Raw genomic sequence first — 12,817 nt, 5'->3', positions numbered from 1 at the left:
GTGTTGTTTATAATTATAAGACAATGAAGAAGAAATCAAAACAGAAACGTCTGAATCATTTATAATAACAATAACAACAGTAATAATAATTAAGTGTAATAATTTAATGTATAAATAACTAAATTAAACCCTTCTCATCCTGGACACCATCTGTTTGATATGTTGCCCTCTGGCAGGCGCTATAGGACCATCAAAGTACAGACCACCAGACTTAAAGACAGTAAAGCAAAAGCAAAAAGTGCAATAACACAAAAGTTCAACATAAATAACAATATTAACAAAACAACAAAAAAAAGATACAAACCCTAATACAACCCCCACTACCATCCACATCATACTCTCACACACGTGTCAAAATAGTACCAAAACAGACCCCAAGCTTCTGCACTTAACCTCTTTGTCTCACCTGTGTATGTAAATAAAGAATGTCTGTTTTGTTTGTCAGCTCTCCATTTCTCATATTGTGACTTGCAATTAGAAAAACAATAACTTTTGTACTTTTTTTCTACCTGTAACGTTGTTCCTCCAGCACAGGCCTCCATTCACCATATGACCTAGTCTCACTTAGATGTGATGGTGGTTTTCTCTCTTTCTTTCTTGCACTCTTGGCAAAGGATCACATATGTCGTCTCCTTCTCCTATTCTCTCTTTCTGTATTGTTTCGTGGTGTAAGGAACAGCTCGACTGGCTGTCTGCGTCTGAGTTGAGGGCTGGCATAGCTGAAGGAAGTGCAAGGTTTGAAGAACATCACCTGGGAGGGTCCTTGCACTGTCAGAAGCTCCACAGAGGGTAACATAGAAGAGAGAATGACAGGAAGTGCTTTACATGGCAGTGGAGTCTGGGAGATGACCTGAGGGTTGCAGTCTGCCATCAAGCTTCACCTCATCAGCAATGTTTGGTGGCAGGATGAGAAGGTGAGACCAAACCAAAATACAGAGTTGGTCCTTTCTGCACAGCCACAGGAAGCTTCTCAGGCCCACTCATCAAGAGTAACAGCATTAATAAACAGAACAAGTTCAACAAAAAAAAAATGTATATGTGCAGTTATACATATCTATAAACAAACATTGTAGACAGTAGACAACAGTGCAGAGTGCAAAGAATGCTGAAATAAATACTTTACGTGCAGCTGTCTTGACGTACATGGGGTAGGTGGATATGACAGTATATAGAGTATGCAAAGAAACAGACTTTTCAGCAATGGAAAATAAGTAATGAATGGTTTCATTAATAGTCCGAGGGTTAATGTACAGGGCAGTTAACTGTTGGGCAGAGTGATGGCCTGTGGGTAGAAAAAGCAAGCTGGTTCACAATGAAGAATTGTTAGTGACATTTGTTTTGGAAATGACTTGGCTAGGTTACGTGCATAAGACTGTTGGCATGCCAGCTAGCTACCACAGTAGGCAAACCACATCTTTTAAATGATTAAACTTATAACATTAGAACTTAGAGACAACAGAAGGGGCAATGAACTTACCAAAAGTTTGACAAAATATGTAAATCCGAAAAAAGGTTCGGTGCTCAGCACTCGACGTTGATTTCTGAAGGGGGCTGGCTTAAGGGCAATCTTCTCCCTGCATCTGATTGGTCAATTCTTGGTAGGCGCAACTAAAGGTGATTGGTTTTCACAATTCTTGGTAGTGGAGCGACATCTGATTGGTCAATTCTTGGTAGCGATAGGCAACGCGATTGGCTGTCACGTGATGGCTTTGCTCGACTCACAAGTAGCTATACATAAAGAATAAATAGTAAATGTTCAAGAATATTTTTTAAAAGTTTCCATTGCCATTGTACAACAACGATGTTGTGGCTAGTTATTTAAAACTGAGATTAAGTATATGGTCAACTCAATATTGATTTATTCCGGTTAGAGATGAGAAAACATTTAAATTTTGGTTTTTGAGTCAAACCTTTTTCTCAAACTTTTATGTACCGATGTGCCAATAGGAGCTATACTATACTGTACATCTATAACTATTAAAGCAACTCTAAAGCAAAGTATGTATTTTTCATTTCTGCATGAAATTGGCTTTCAGATAATTAAGGCTTGGAGAGAGGCAATCAATCTGAATGTTTTAGACTATTTATCCTAATAGACTTTTTGTAGGTAGCTTTTAGGTTATGGTCGGTTGTAAAACCGTCTCTGGCAGTACACTTTTCAGCTGTATCCTCAAGTTTACAAGTTGAAGTTTTGTGCCTTGGATTTAACCCGGTACTCAAATTCATCAATACTGAAAACACACACACCTAATCACTTTGCACGCAGCCACATTATAAGATACACAGGGAATATATGTGTGTGCATTCACCCTTCTAACATTTTTCCAAACTTATGCCGGGGGTTATCTTGGTTTCTCTGGTCAGGTGCAAAAGCAATGGACATTGGTACTTTTTGATTGCCTTTTAACTGATAGAGATAGCTAAAGAATGACAGGAAATGGGGGAAAGCGAGCGGCCTAAGGTCGGACTTGAACCCATGGTCGCTGCAGCAGCAAGGACTCAGCTTTGGTACTAAAGTACCACTTATTGGTACTCGTGAGTATTGGTACTCTTAGTAACTACATTTCCCAAGAGCCCCTGTGTCTGTACGGCTCATTAGAGAAGTTGTAGTGTGTAGTTCAAACAAAATATTAGTCTAATGTCATGTTTTAGTTTTTCAGAAGCACAGATGAGATAAACTCTTCATGAGTGAACACTTTGAATCAGTGTGTAGACAATATGGGGCGGAAATGTTTGTCCTGATCACCTGTCGCTGTGGTGTAACACATAATGACTCGAGCCATAAATTACGTAATATTGCTGGCTGCAGCAATAGCTCTGTCCAAGTTATAAAGGCGGACGCTTCGAAGAAACATTTGAACTCTTCCTCTCCGTGCAGAAACGAGCAGTGTGTCGCAGTTAGCACGAAGAACGACCACCATGAAGTTCCGTGCGAGGCAAACTTTCGTTTTTCTAGCGTCTGTTTTATTTCTCCGAGTGGCTGCAGACCTACATGGTAAGTAGGACCAAACTACTGTATTGACACATTGACATAGGCGACCACAGATAGCATACGTTTCTTTTCTTTTAGATGTGACCGCACTGTTAATCTGAATAACAACATAGATCTATTATAGTTACAGTATATCCCTTTATTTGAAATGCATCTCTTGTAGGGCTGCATTCTTGTTCACTTGATCTAGGTTACCTTTGACCTACAGAGCATACGGGTCATTGCACAGAATAACATGACTATGAGAATTACTGTAGGGGAATAAGCAGGTATCATACTCATTGTGGTGTAAAATTGCCAGAATGGAGCAATGTGATGCATCATCTTCTTACAGGAAAAAACCTTTTTGACTTTCTATTCTTTTTACAACCTTGGTCTTTATATATGTATATATATACATATAACATTTAATTCACCAGGTTGAGAGATTAGATCAACACAATATACAAAGCAACCATTATGGCAAATAACCCGTTTTAAATAAAACCAGCATGAAATGTATATGTAAAGCATTTATTGTTGAGATATGATGTTAACGGTTAACAAACTCAGAATCTAGGCTGCAGGGTGTAGCTCTGCAGCTCTGCACAAGTTTGAAATGTTTTCCATTTCAGTTTAACTTGATCAACCAAATGGCCTGCATGAATAATGTATTAAATAAACATATATTAAACTAAAACATACGCTAACATAATGTCACCTATAGATCTGCAACAAATAATGATTTGCATTAACAATTAATCAGTCAGTAATTTTTCAACCGCATGTTACATATTTGGAGGATTTATATTTGTTATTTGAAAGAGTAATGAAAATTGAATTGATAAATTGTGATTAAGTGTCACATTATGATTCTGACATCCTAACAGCACCTGAAGTCCACACAAAGCTGGGCAGCCTGAGGGGTGAGTATGTGAGCGTAAAGGGGAAGGAGACTGGGGTCCACGCCTACCTGGGTGTTCCATTTGCCAAGCCACCTGTAGGCCCTGCTCTGAGACTGGCTGCACCTCAGCCTGTAGAGGGATGGGAAGGAGTGAGGGACGCCACCAAGCAGCCGCTCATGTAAGGCATTGATGTGATACCACACTTTGAGAAACAATGCCCAGTACTTAACACAAAAAACATGTCTGTTTTTCAGGTGTGTTCAACATAAACAGTTTACCATAGATCTGCTTGATAAACTCGATGACATGTTGGCAGAAATCCCAGACATTTCAGAAGACTGCCTTTACCTCAACATTTATACTCCAGCAAACAGAGCTCCCAATGCCAAACTACCAGTAAGTACCCATTGCTACCCAATTTGTCTCAATCACTTAGAAAAAAGTTCAAAAATACAATCGTACACGTCTTTCATTACCTTACCAGGTTATGGTCTGGATCCATGGTGGAGGGTTTGCTATAGGGTCAGCTTCAATGTATGATGGCTCTGCCCTGGCTGCATACCAGGATGTTGTTGTGGTTCTGATCCAGTACCGCTTGGGACTTCTTGGCTTTCTCAGGTAAAAAAGATTAAATTCACTAAGCACACTTAGAATGAACATACTATGATTACGTTGCAGTTCTTTTGGACTGATCTATTGCAAATGAACAAAAATTCAAATTTGGAGTCACTTTGACTAGTTTATGTTCTATTCAGCACCGCAGATGAACACATGCCCGGGAACTTTGGTCTGCTGGACCAGGTACAAGCTCTGAGGTGGACCCAGGAGCACATTCACAACTTTGGAGGAGACCCAGATTTAGTTACCATATTTGGGGAGTCTGCTGGTGGAGTGAGTGTATCCCTTCTGGTAAGGATCAGTCTGCAGATAGAAAGCACAGTACTGTCACTGCAAAGAAACCGCTCTCCACTGAACCTTTCATTTTTTCTGCCGCTTGAATCAACAGCTTCTCTCTCCATTGTCTGATGGCCTGTTTCACCATGCCATTGCTGAGAGTGGCACTGCTGCAATGGATATGCTCACTACAAATGATCCTCTACCGGTCACGCAGGTAGATTATTAGGTGATTAGGTTGTTTGTTTTTGTGTTCACCTTTCAGTACACAATGAGAATATCACAACATCCTTGTTTTCCTAAATTGTTGTCCTCAGATGGTAGCAAATATGTCTGGCTGTAGCCTGGAAAGCACAGAGAAGATCGCCGATTGCATGAGAGACCTCGATATTAATACTATTGTTGCTTTTGGGCAGGTGAGATATTGTTTGCTGAACTGATGGCCGACTTGATGGGATTATTATTATTATGTTGTCTTCATCTCAAATTTTTCTTGTAAACATTTTTATTCTCTCAAGGATGAAAGATTGAGATTTACCATAAATGTTGATGGACACTTCCTGAGAAAATCTGTGGATGAGCTGTTCCATAAGCATGAACTTCTCACCATGCCATTTATGACTGGCGTTAATAGTGATGAAGGGGGCTGGTTACTTGCTGGTGTAAGTGTGAATGCAAAATTCTTACAGATTCCCAGATGAGCCCATGGAAAAATATGATTTTTGTCTGAAATGTTAATTCCAGCTGTGTTTTCCCTTAGATCTTTGCTCCTCCAAACTGGACAGAGGGAATGGATCGGGAGCAGATTGTGAACGCTATTTCCATGTTCTACCCTGATGTAAGACAGACACTGCCTGACATTACAGTGTCATAGTAATGTTTCATCATGCACAAACCTCTCTGACAGTTGTGTCTGTCATTTTCTCAAGCCCAAAGATGCGGTCTTTAGAGATTTGATAGTGGATGAATATACCGGAACCGGTGAAGATCGTGTGAAAAATAGAAAAGGGTTCACTGAGTTGATTGGAGATATATTGTTCAACATTCCAGCCATTAAGACTGCTAATGTCCACACAGGTAGTTTATTTACACAAGACTATGCAAATCTATTTCAAACCCATTATTTAATATTTACTGTCACACACTTTCATAAACAAGATATATCTCTCTCATTTGTCAACTACTAGATGCAGGCGCCCCTGTGTACCTGTATGAATACCATCATCCTCCCACATTCATCCAGGCAAAAAGGCCAAGTTTTGTTGGGAGTGACCATGGAGATGAAATCTTTACTGTATTTGGAATCTGCTTCACAACTTCCCATGTCAAATTAGCCAGTAAGTGCAATATAAAAATCACAATTTCAACAGACCAGAAGAGATTTTGTCTGTTTACCAGATTTGTATCATTATTTTAGGTGCATGTCCTGAAGAGGAGGAGCAGTTGAGCAGAGTCGTTATGAGCTACTGGGGCAACTTCGCTCACACAGGGTAGGAATTAACCCTCAATATAAGTTATAGTACACATTGAGTTAAGACAAACCTGTTTATAATGTTTGTGTGTGTGTGTGTGTGTGTGTGTGTGTGTGTGTGTGTGTGCGCCTGTGTGTAGGTCTCCTAATGGGAACGGTCTTGTACACTGGCCTAAGTATGGAGCAGAAGAATACTACTTGGAAATTGGTACAAAGGAGCAGGCAGTTGGTCAGCACTTGAAGAAAGAGCGCTTTGTCTTCATGACTCAGACCCTACCGCAGAAGATCCAACAATATAAAAAGGAGCACAGTGAGTTGTAGAACAGTCACTTTCTCTTTTCATATATATTTTTTTAATGATTCCATTTTAAACCACAAACAAGTCAACCAGAAATGCATTAGACATACTGTGAAATCAATGCTAAACATAATGTGATAACAATATTGTAATAAATATTCTAACAAACGTTTGTAGTACTTTTTGTAGCCTATACAAATCATCACACATTGTGAGAATTGTCCAGTTCCACAAGTCAACTTAAAAACTAAAACTGTAAAATTGAAAAGCCAAAAAGGAAATATGTAGTAGAAGGGCATCTTAAATGACATGAAGATACTACTACTGAGTTAAGTTAGGCCACACATTTAATACCTTTTTAATGATCTTGATTCCAAAATAAATTAAAAATCTTTTGAAGCTGTTGTGAAACCATTGATATAGATTTTCTAATACCTTTGTATGTATCTGACTCAACATTGTCTAACAAGTTCACTCTCCAGTCACATAGACAGTATTAGTTTGCGCTCTATGCTCTATTGAGTTGTATTGGTATATTACTGTATTATAATCAATATTTAACTGTGGCAATAAAACGGAAGTGAAAGGAGATAATCATTTCAGGTGATGGTTGAGAACAGTTAACTTACATTAAAATGAGATGCACATACAAACCATAGAAAGACATAAATACATTTGACAAAAAGGTTCTTTTCAGTTTTGTATTTTTTATTACTGAGAGGAGCGCTTAAACTGAAAAGCTCCCTGAAGTCCGATGTGAGCAGTTCAATAGGTCAAACTTTGTTATTTTTCCACAACATCAGGCGTATGACATTGAAAATAGTACAAAGCAACATTTTGCAAAAGCAAATCATTCAAATAGCTGGATACAGAGGACTTTTGCAGATATAAAGCCAGGCAAACGTCATATGCAAACAACAAATGCGATACATTTCAAAGTTTATGTTTCAGATCAGAATGATATAAGCACACAAACTGTATAATTTTCAATAAAACTAGCTTGGCAAAGACAGCAACTTGACCCAACTTGATACTTGACCTAGCCCCGCGGCTCAGCAGTAACAGATTCTACACATATCATATTCCGTTCGCATCCCAAGCCGCCGGTTGCCTGCAACAATTCAATCGGGGAACTTACGGGGGCTCATTAGATCCAGAACTCTACCGCTGTGTTCTCGCAGCTTGCTCTTCCCTGAATCGTGACCAATGCGGCGCAGTGCCTATCCAGTCCCACCACAACACACACCTTCACAGTTTCTTTGCCCCGAACCTTACCTCAAAATCAACTTAGCCCCGCTGTTTTCCGCTGTATGTACAGCCCCCCATCCATGACCCCCAAATCGTTTAACCACGGCCCTCATTCCAAGGGTGTCGACAAGAGAAATAGACCAGTCCTCTACCATGCCAAAAGGACGGTTCGTAACAATTCCAACAAACTCAGAAGCAACACCTCCATTTGCCGTTTGCTCCTCACCTGCTCCTTCTGCAGCAGAGCACGCACAATATCCACCTGTACCCATAATACAACTAAGCAAGCCCGCATAAGCATCCGAATACACCAATAAATATCAACGCTCTCGCCACCGCCTCGAAGAACCACCCAGATCGACAGTTCGTTAACCACCTCATACGAAGATTTACAGACTGTCTTTACCTAGGTTTACAGGTCGCGCCAGATTCCACATACATGCTACAACTCGTAGTCAGCCACTTCCGAGTCCGACATAGCTGATAAACTCCCCGGATAGAGAAATTAAAGACGCATTCACGATTGGTCCATTCCCCAGTCCACCATTCCCTACATTCGGAATCAGTCCAACCCACGTCACTCCACAAACATGCCACACCGGACGATGCATGCAAATCATGGCACCAGTTCCTCTCATCACGTAATAGTATTTTATTCTTTTACGACAACCACATCACTAAGTTAGAACACGTCAAGCTATTAACAGATGCAGCACCTTCCGCCGAAGGGGAAACCCAGTGGAAGGCGGTTTTCAGCCAAGCGGCTACTCGAATTCTCATCCCTTCTTCCTCTGCCATCCACGAAACGTACCCAGTAATCATAGTAGTCATTCTTTGGGGTCACTAATGGTCCAAGAAAATCATCACCACCACTATCCGACATCATAAGCAAGGGACCAGTCCCACTGCCTTAATATAACGCAGTTTATATGGAAGCTTACCCTAGCTTCAGCCCAGCATCAGTTCATCACCCGAGCTTCTCGCATCCCAGGTCGCAAAACGTAATCACAACACGCATTCTCGCTTCTCGTTTCATAAATTCAGACAATCGCCACCAGCCTCCGACGCCGTTCCGACTCCAGTCCCACCATCTTCAGCCACCATCCTCTACTGACGCCATTCCATCGTTAAAATCATCGTACCCACACGAAATCAGTTTCGTCACATCTGCAAATCCTGTCCAAACCAGGAATTTCCCCAGAGCCATACTCGGGGAATTCCCTTGCATCCGGGGCCACGTCCACTGCTTCCAGGCAGGGAATCCCAGATATCAGCACTAAACCCCTTGGCAGATAGTCTTCTTGAGCATATCTCACGTACATCTGTTACGACCTAAGCGATATCAAAAACACCATGCTTACGAGTTGATTCGAAGTCTCTTTGGGGGCTCTCTACAAGAGATAGGAAGAGACAGCTCCCCCACTCAGTGTCTCACAACCCACTCGGTTCCCTCTTACATCGCGCCGAACCCCTCCATCCATTCATCCATCCGCCAACAGACCTTCATCCCTTGACCTTCATTCCTCGACCTTCATCCCCCGACCTTCATTCCTCGACCCTACCTCCATCCCTCAACCCTCATCCCTTCATCCCTTCATCCCTCAACCCTCATCCCTTCATCCCTCAACCCTCATCCCATCCCTCAACCCTCAACCATTCATCCCTCAGCCTTCCACCCTCAACCTCTACCCCACATCACTTTATCCCTCATCCATTCATCCCTCATCCCCTCATCCCTCAGTATACCACATCAGTTCATGTTTGTTCATTATTTGCAATAAACTTTTATTATTTCATACATTTTAACATATGTTAAAATCTGTCATTGTAAAACCGCCAGTACCGTAAGTAGTAGTATTATTAGACAAGTCTAATGTCATGCTTTAGTTTTTTTTAGAAACACAGATGAGATAAACTCTTCATGAGAAAATACTTTGACCCACTATGACCATTGAACCAGTGTGTCAACAATAGGGGGCTGAAAGGTTTCTCCTGATCACCTGTCGCTGTGACTCGTGCCATAAATTACGTAATATTACTGAGTGCGGCAATAGCTCGGTCCAAGTTATAAAGACAAGCAGTGTGTCGCAATCAGCACAGAGAACGACCACCATTAATTTCCGTGGAAAGCAAACTTTAGTTTTTCTAGCGTCTGTTTTAGTTCTGCTTGGGGCTGCAGACCTACATGGTAAGTAGGACCAAACTACTGTATTGACACATTGACATAGGCGACCACAGATATACATTTGCATAATTTTTTTTTATTTTAGATGTGACCGCAATGTGAATCTGAATAACAACATAGATCTATTATAGCTACAGTATATCCCTTTATTTGAAATGCATCTCTTGTAGGGCTGCATTCTTGTTCACTTGCATTCTAGGTTACTTTTGACCTACAGAGCATACTGGCGGTAGTCATTGTACAGGATAACATGACTACGAGAATTACTGTAGGTGAATAAACAGATATCATACTCATTGTGGTGCATCATCTTCTTACAGGAAAATACCTTTTTGACTTTCTATTATTTTTGGGACCTTGGTCTTTATATATATATAACATTTAATTCACCAGGTTGATTGCAGAGATTAGATCAACACAATGTACAAAACAACCATTTTGGCAAATAACCCATTTTAAATAAACCCAGCACGAAATTTATATGTAAACCACTTATTGTTGAGATATGATGTTAACAGTTTACACACTCAGAATCTAGGCTGCATTGCATAACTTCATCCAGTGGGTCACAGTTGAACCAGGGTGCAGCTCTGCAGCTCTACACAAGTTTAAAATGTTTTCCATTTGAGTTTAACTTGATCCACCAAATGGCCTGCATGAGTAATGTATTAAATAAATATGTATTGAACTAAAAAGGTTTTCTACCATAAAGTCACTTATAGATTTGCATTAACAATTAATCAGTCAGTAAGGTTTCAATTAATCATTAACTGTATAAAAGTGTAGTTTGTCTAGTAGAACATTTAAAAACTGCCCCGGAGCCCAAGTTGTTACAAGAAGCCCAAAATGTATAAACTTTTTGTTGATTAGTTTTCTATCGATCAATCACATTATGATTCTGACATCCTAACAGCACCTGAAGTCCACACAAAGCTGGGCAGCCTGAGGGGTGAGTATGTGAGCGTAAAGGGGAAGGAGACTGGGGTCCACGCCTACCTGGGTGTTCCATTTGCCAAGCCACCTGTAGGCCCTGCTCTGAGACTGGCTGCACCTCAGCCTGTAGAGGGATGGGAAGGAGTGAGGGACGCCACCAAGCAGCCGCTTATGTAAGGCATTGATGTGATACCACACTTTGAGAAACAATGCCCAGTACTTAACACAAAAAACATGTCTGTTTTTCAGGTGTGTTCAACATAAACAGTTTACCATAGATCTGCTTGATAAACTCGGTGACATGTTGGTAGAAATCCCAGACATTTCAGAAGACTGCCTTTACCTCAACATTTATACTCCAGCAAACAGAGCTCCCAATGCCAAACTACCAGTAAGAACCCCTTGCTACCCAATTTGTCTCAATCAGTTAGAAAAAAGTTCAAAAATACAATTTTTCAAGGTAAGGTAACTTTCATTACCTTACCAGGTTATGGTCTGGATCCATGGTGGAGGGTTTGGTATGGGGTCAGCTTCAATGTTTGATGGCTCTGCCCTGGCTGCATACCAGGATGTTGTTGTGGTTCTGATCCAGTACCGCTTGGGACTTCTTGGCTTTCTCAGGTAAAAAAGATTAAATTCACTAAGCACACTTAGAATAAACATACTATGATTACGTTGCAGTTCTTTTGGACTGATCTATTGCAAATGAACAAAAATTCAAATTTGGAGTCACTTTGACTAGTTTACGTTCTATTCAGCACCGCAGATGAACACATGCCCGGGAACTTTGGTCTGCTGGACCAGGTACAAGCTCTGAGGTGGACCCAGGAGCACATTCACAACTTTGGAGGAGACCCAGATTTAGTTACCATATTTGGGGAGTCTGCTGGTGGAGTGAGTGTATCCCTTCTGGTAAGGATCAGTCTGCAGATAGAAAGCACAGTACTGTCACTGCAAAGAAACCGCTCTCCACTGAACCTTTCATTTTTTCTGCCGCTTGAATCAACAGCTTCTCTCTCCATTGTCTGATGGCCTGTTTCACCATGCCATTGCTGAGAGTGGCACTGCTGCAATGGATATGCTCACTACAAATGATCCTCTACCGGTCACGCAGGTAGATTATTAGGTGATTAGGTTGTTTTTATGTTCACCTTTCAGTACACAATGAGAATTTCACAACATCCTTGTTTTCCTAAATTGTTGTCCTCAGATGGTAGCAAATATGTCTGGCTGTAGCCTCGAAAGCACAGAGAAGATCGCCGATTGCATGAGAGACCTCGATATTAATACTATTGTTGCTTTTGGGCAGGTGAGATATTTTTTGAACTGATGGCCGACTTGATTGGATTAGTATTATTATGTTGTCTTCATCTCAAATTTTTCTTGTAAACATTTTTATTCTCTCAAGGATGAAAGATTGAGATTTCTCATAAATGTTGATGGACACTTCCTGAGAAAATCTGTGGATGAGCTGTTCCATAAGCATGAACTTCTCACCATGCCATTTATGACTGGCGTTAATAGTGATGAAGGGGGCTGGTTACTTGCTGGTGTAAGTGTGAATGCAAAATTCTTACAGATTCCCAGATGAGCCCATGGAAAAATATGATTTTTGTCTGAAATGTTAATTCCAGCTGTGTTTTCCCTTAGATCTTTGCTCCTCCAAACTGGACAGAGGGAATGGATCGGGAGCAGATTGTGAACGCTATTTCCATGTTCTACCCTGATGTAAGACAGACACTGCCTGACATTACAGTGTCATAGTAATGTTTCATCATGCTCAAACCTCTCTGACAGTTGTGTTTGTCATTTTCTCAAGCCCAAAGATGCGGTCATCAGAGATTTGATAGTGGATGAATATACCGGAACCGGTGAAGATCGTGTGAAAAATAGAAAAGGGTTCACTGAGTTG

At 40.8% G+C, this 12,817-nt stretch overlaps 1 protein-coding gene across 1 annotated transcript in view; it reads left to right on the top strand.

The window, feature by feature from the left end:
* The first annotated feature begins 2,784 nt into the window (after nucleotides 1–2,784).
* Nucleotides 2,785–12,817, top strand: part of ces2b (carboxylesterase 2b) — a 10,941-nt gene continuing 908 nt past the window's right edge. The window contains exons 1-22 of the mRNA XM_051383397.1: nucleotides 2,785–2,995; nucleotides 3,862–4,054; nucleotides 4,131–4,272; nucleotides 4,361–4,494; nucleotides 4,632–4,785; nucleotides 4,883–4,987; nucleotides 5,088–5,186; nucleotides 5,289–5,432; nucleotides 5,531–5,608; nucleotides 5,700–5,847; nucleotides 5,958–6,107; nucleotides 6,188–6,260; nucleotides 6,382–6,551; nucleotides 10,886–11,078; nucleotides 11,155–11,296; nucleotides 11,393–11,526; nucleotides 11,664–11,817; nucleotides 11,915–12,019; nucleotides 12,116–12,214; nucleotides 12,314–12,457; nucleotides 12,556–12,633; nucleotides 12,725–12,817. The exon at nucleotides 12,725–12,817 is cut by the window's right edge and continues 55 nt beyond it. Of these exons, the coding sequence (XP_051239357.1) occupies nucleotides 2,920–2,995; nucleotides 3,862–4,054; nucleotides 4,131–4,272; nucleotides 4,361–4,494; nucleotides 4,632–4,785; nucleotides 4,883–4,987; nucleotides 5,088–5,186; nucleotides 5,289–5,432; nucleotides 5,531–5,608; nucleotides 5,700–5,847; nucleotides 5,958–6,107; nucleotides 6,188–6,260; nucleotides 6,382–6,551; nucleotides 10,886–11,078; nucleotides 11,155–11,296; nucleotides 11,393–11,526; nucleotides 11,664–11,817; nucleotides 11,915–12,019; nucleotides 12,116–12,214; nucleotides 12,314–12,457; nucleotides 12,556–12,633; nucleotides 12,725–12,817 (2,808 nt within the window). The 5' untranslated portion in view covers nucleotides 2,785–2,919. The remainder of the gene's footprint in view (nucleotides 2,996–3,861; nucleotides 4,055–4,130; nucleotides 4,273–4,360; nucleotides 4,495–4,631; nucleotides 4,786–4,882; nucleotides 4,988–5,087; nucleotides 5,187–5,288; nucleotides 5,433–5,530; nucleotides 5,609–5,699; nucleotides 5,848–5,957; nucleotides 6,108–6,187; nucleotides 6,261–6,381; nucleotides 6,552–10,885; nucleotides 11,079–11,154; nucleotides 11,297–11,392; nucleotides 11,527–11,663; nucleotides 11,818–11,914; nucleotides 12,020–12,115; nucleotides 12,215–12,313; nucleotides 12,458–12,555; nucleotides 12,634–12,724) is intronic.

This window comes from Dicentrarchus labrax, unplaced genomic scaffold, assembly GCF_905237075.1.
Source record: "Dicentrarchus labrax unplaced genomic scaffold, dlabrax2021, whole genome shotgun sequence".
In the NCBI taxonomy this organism is placed as follows: Eukaryota; Metazoa; Chordata; class Actinopteri; family Moronidae; genus Dicentrarchus; species Dicentrarchus labrax.
The sequence above is the reverse complement of the archived record's forward strand: the minus strand, read 5'-3'. Positions and strand labels throughout refer to the sequence as shown.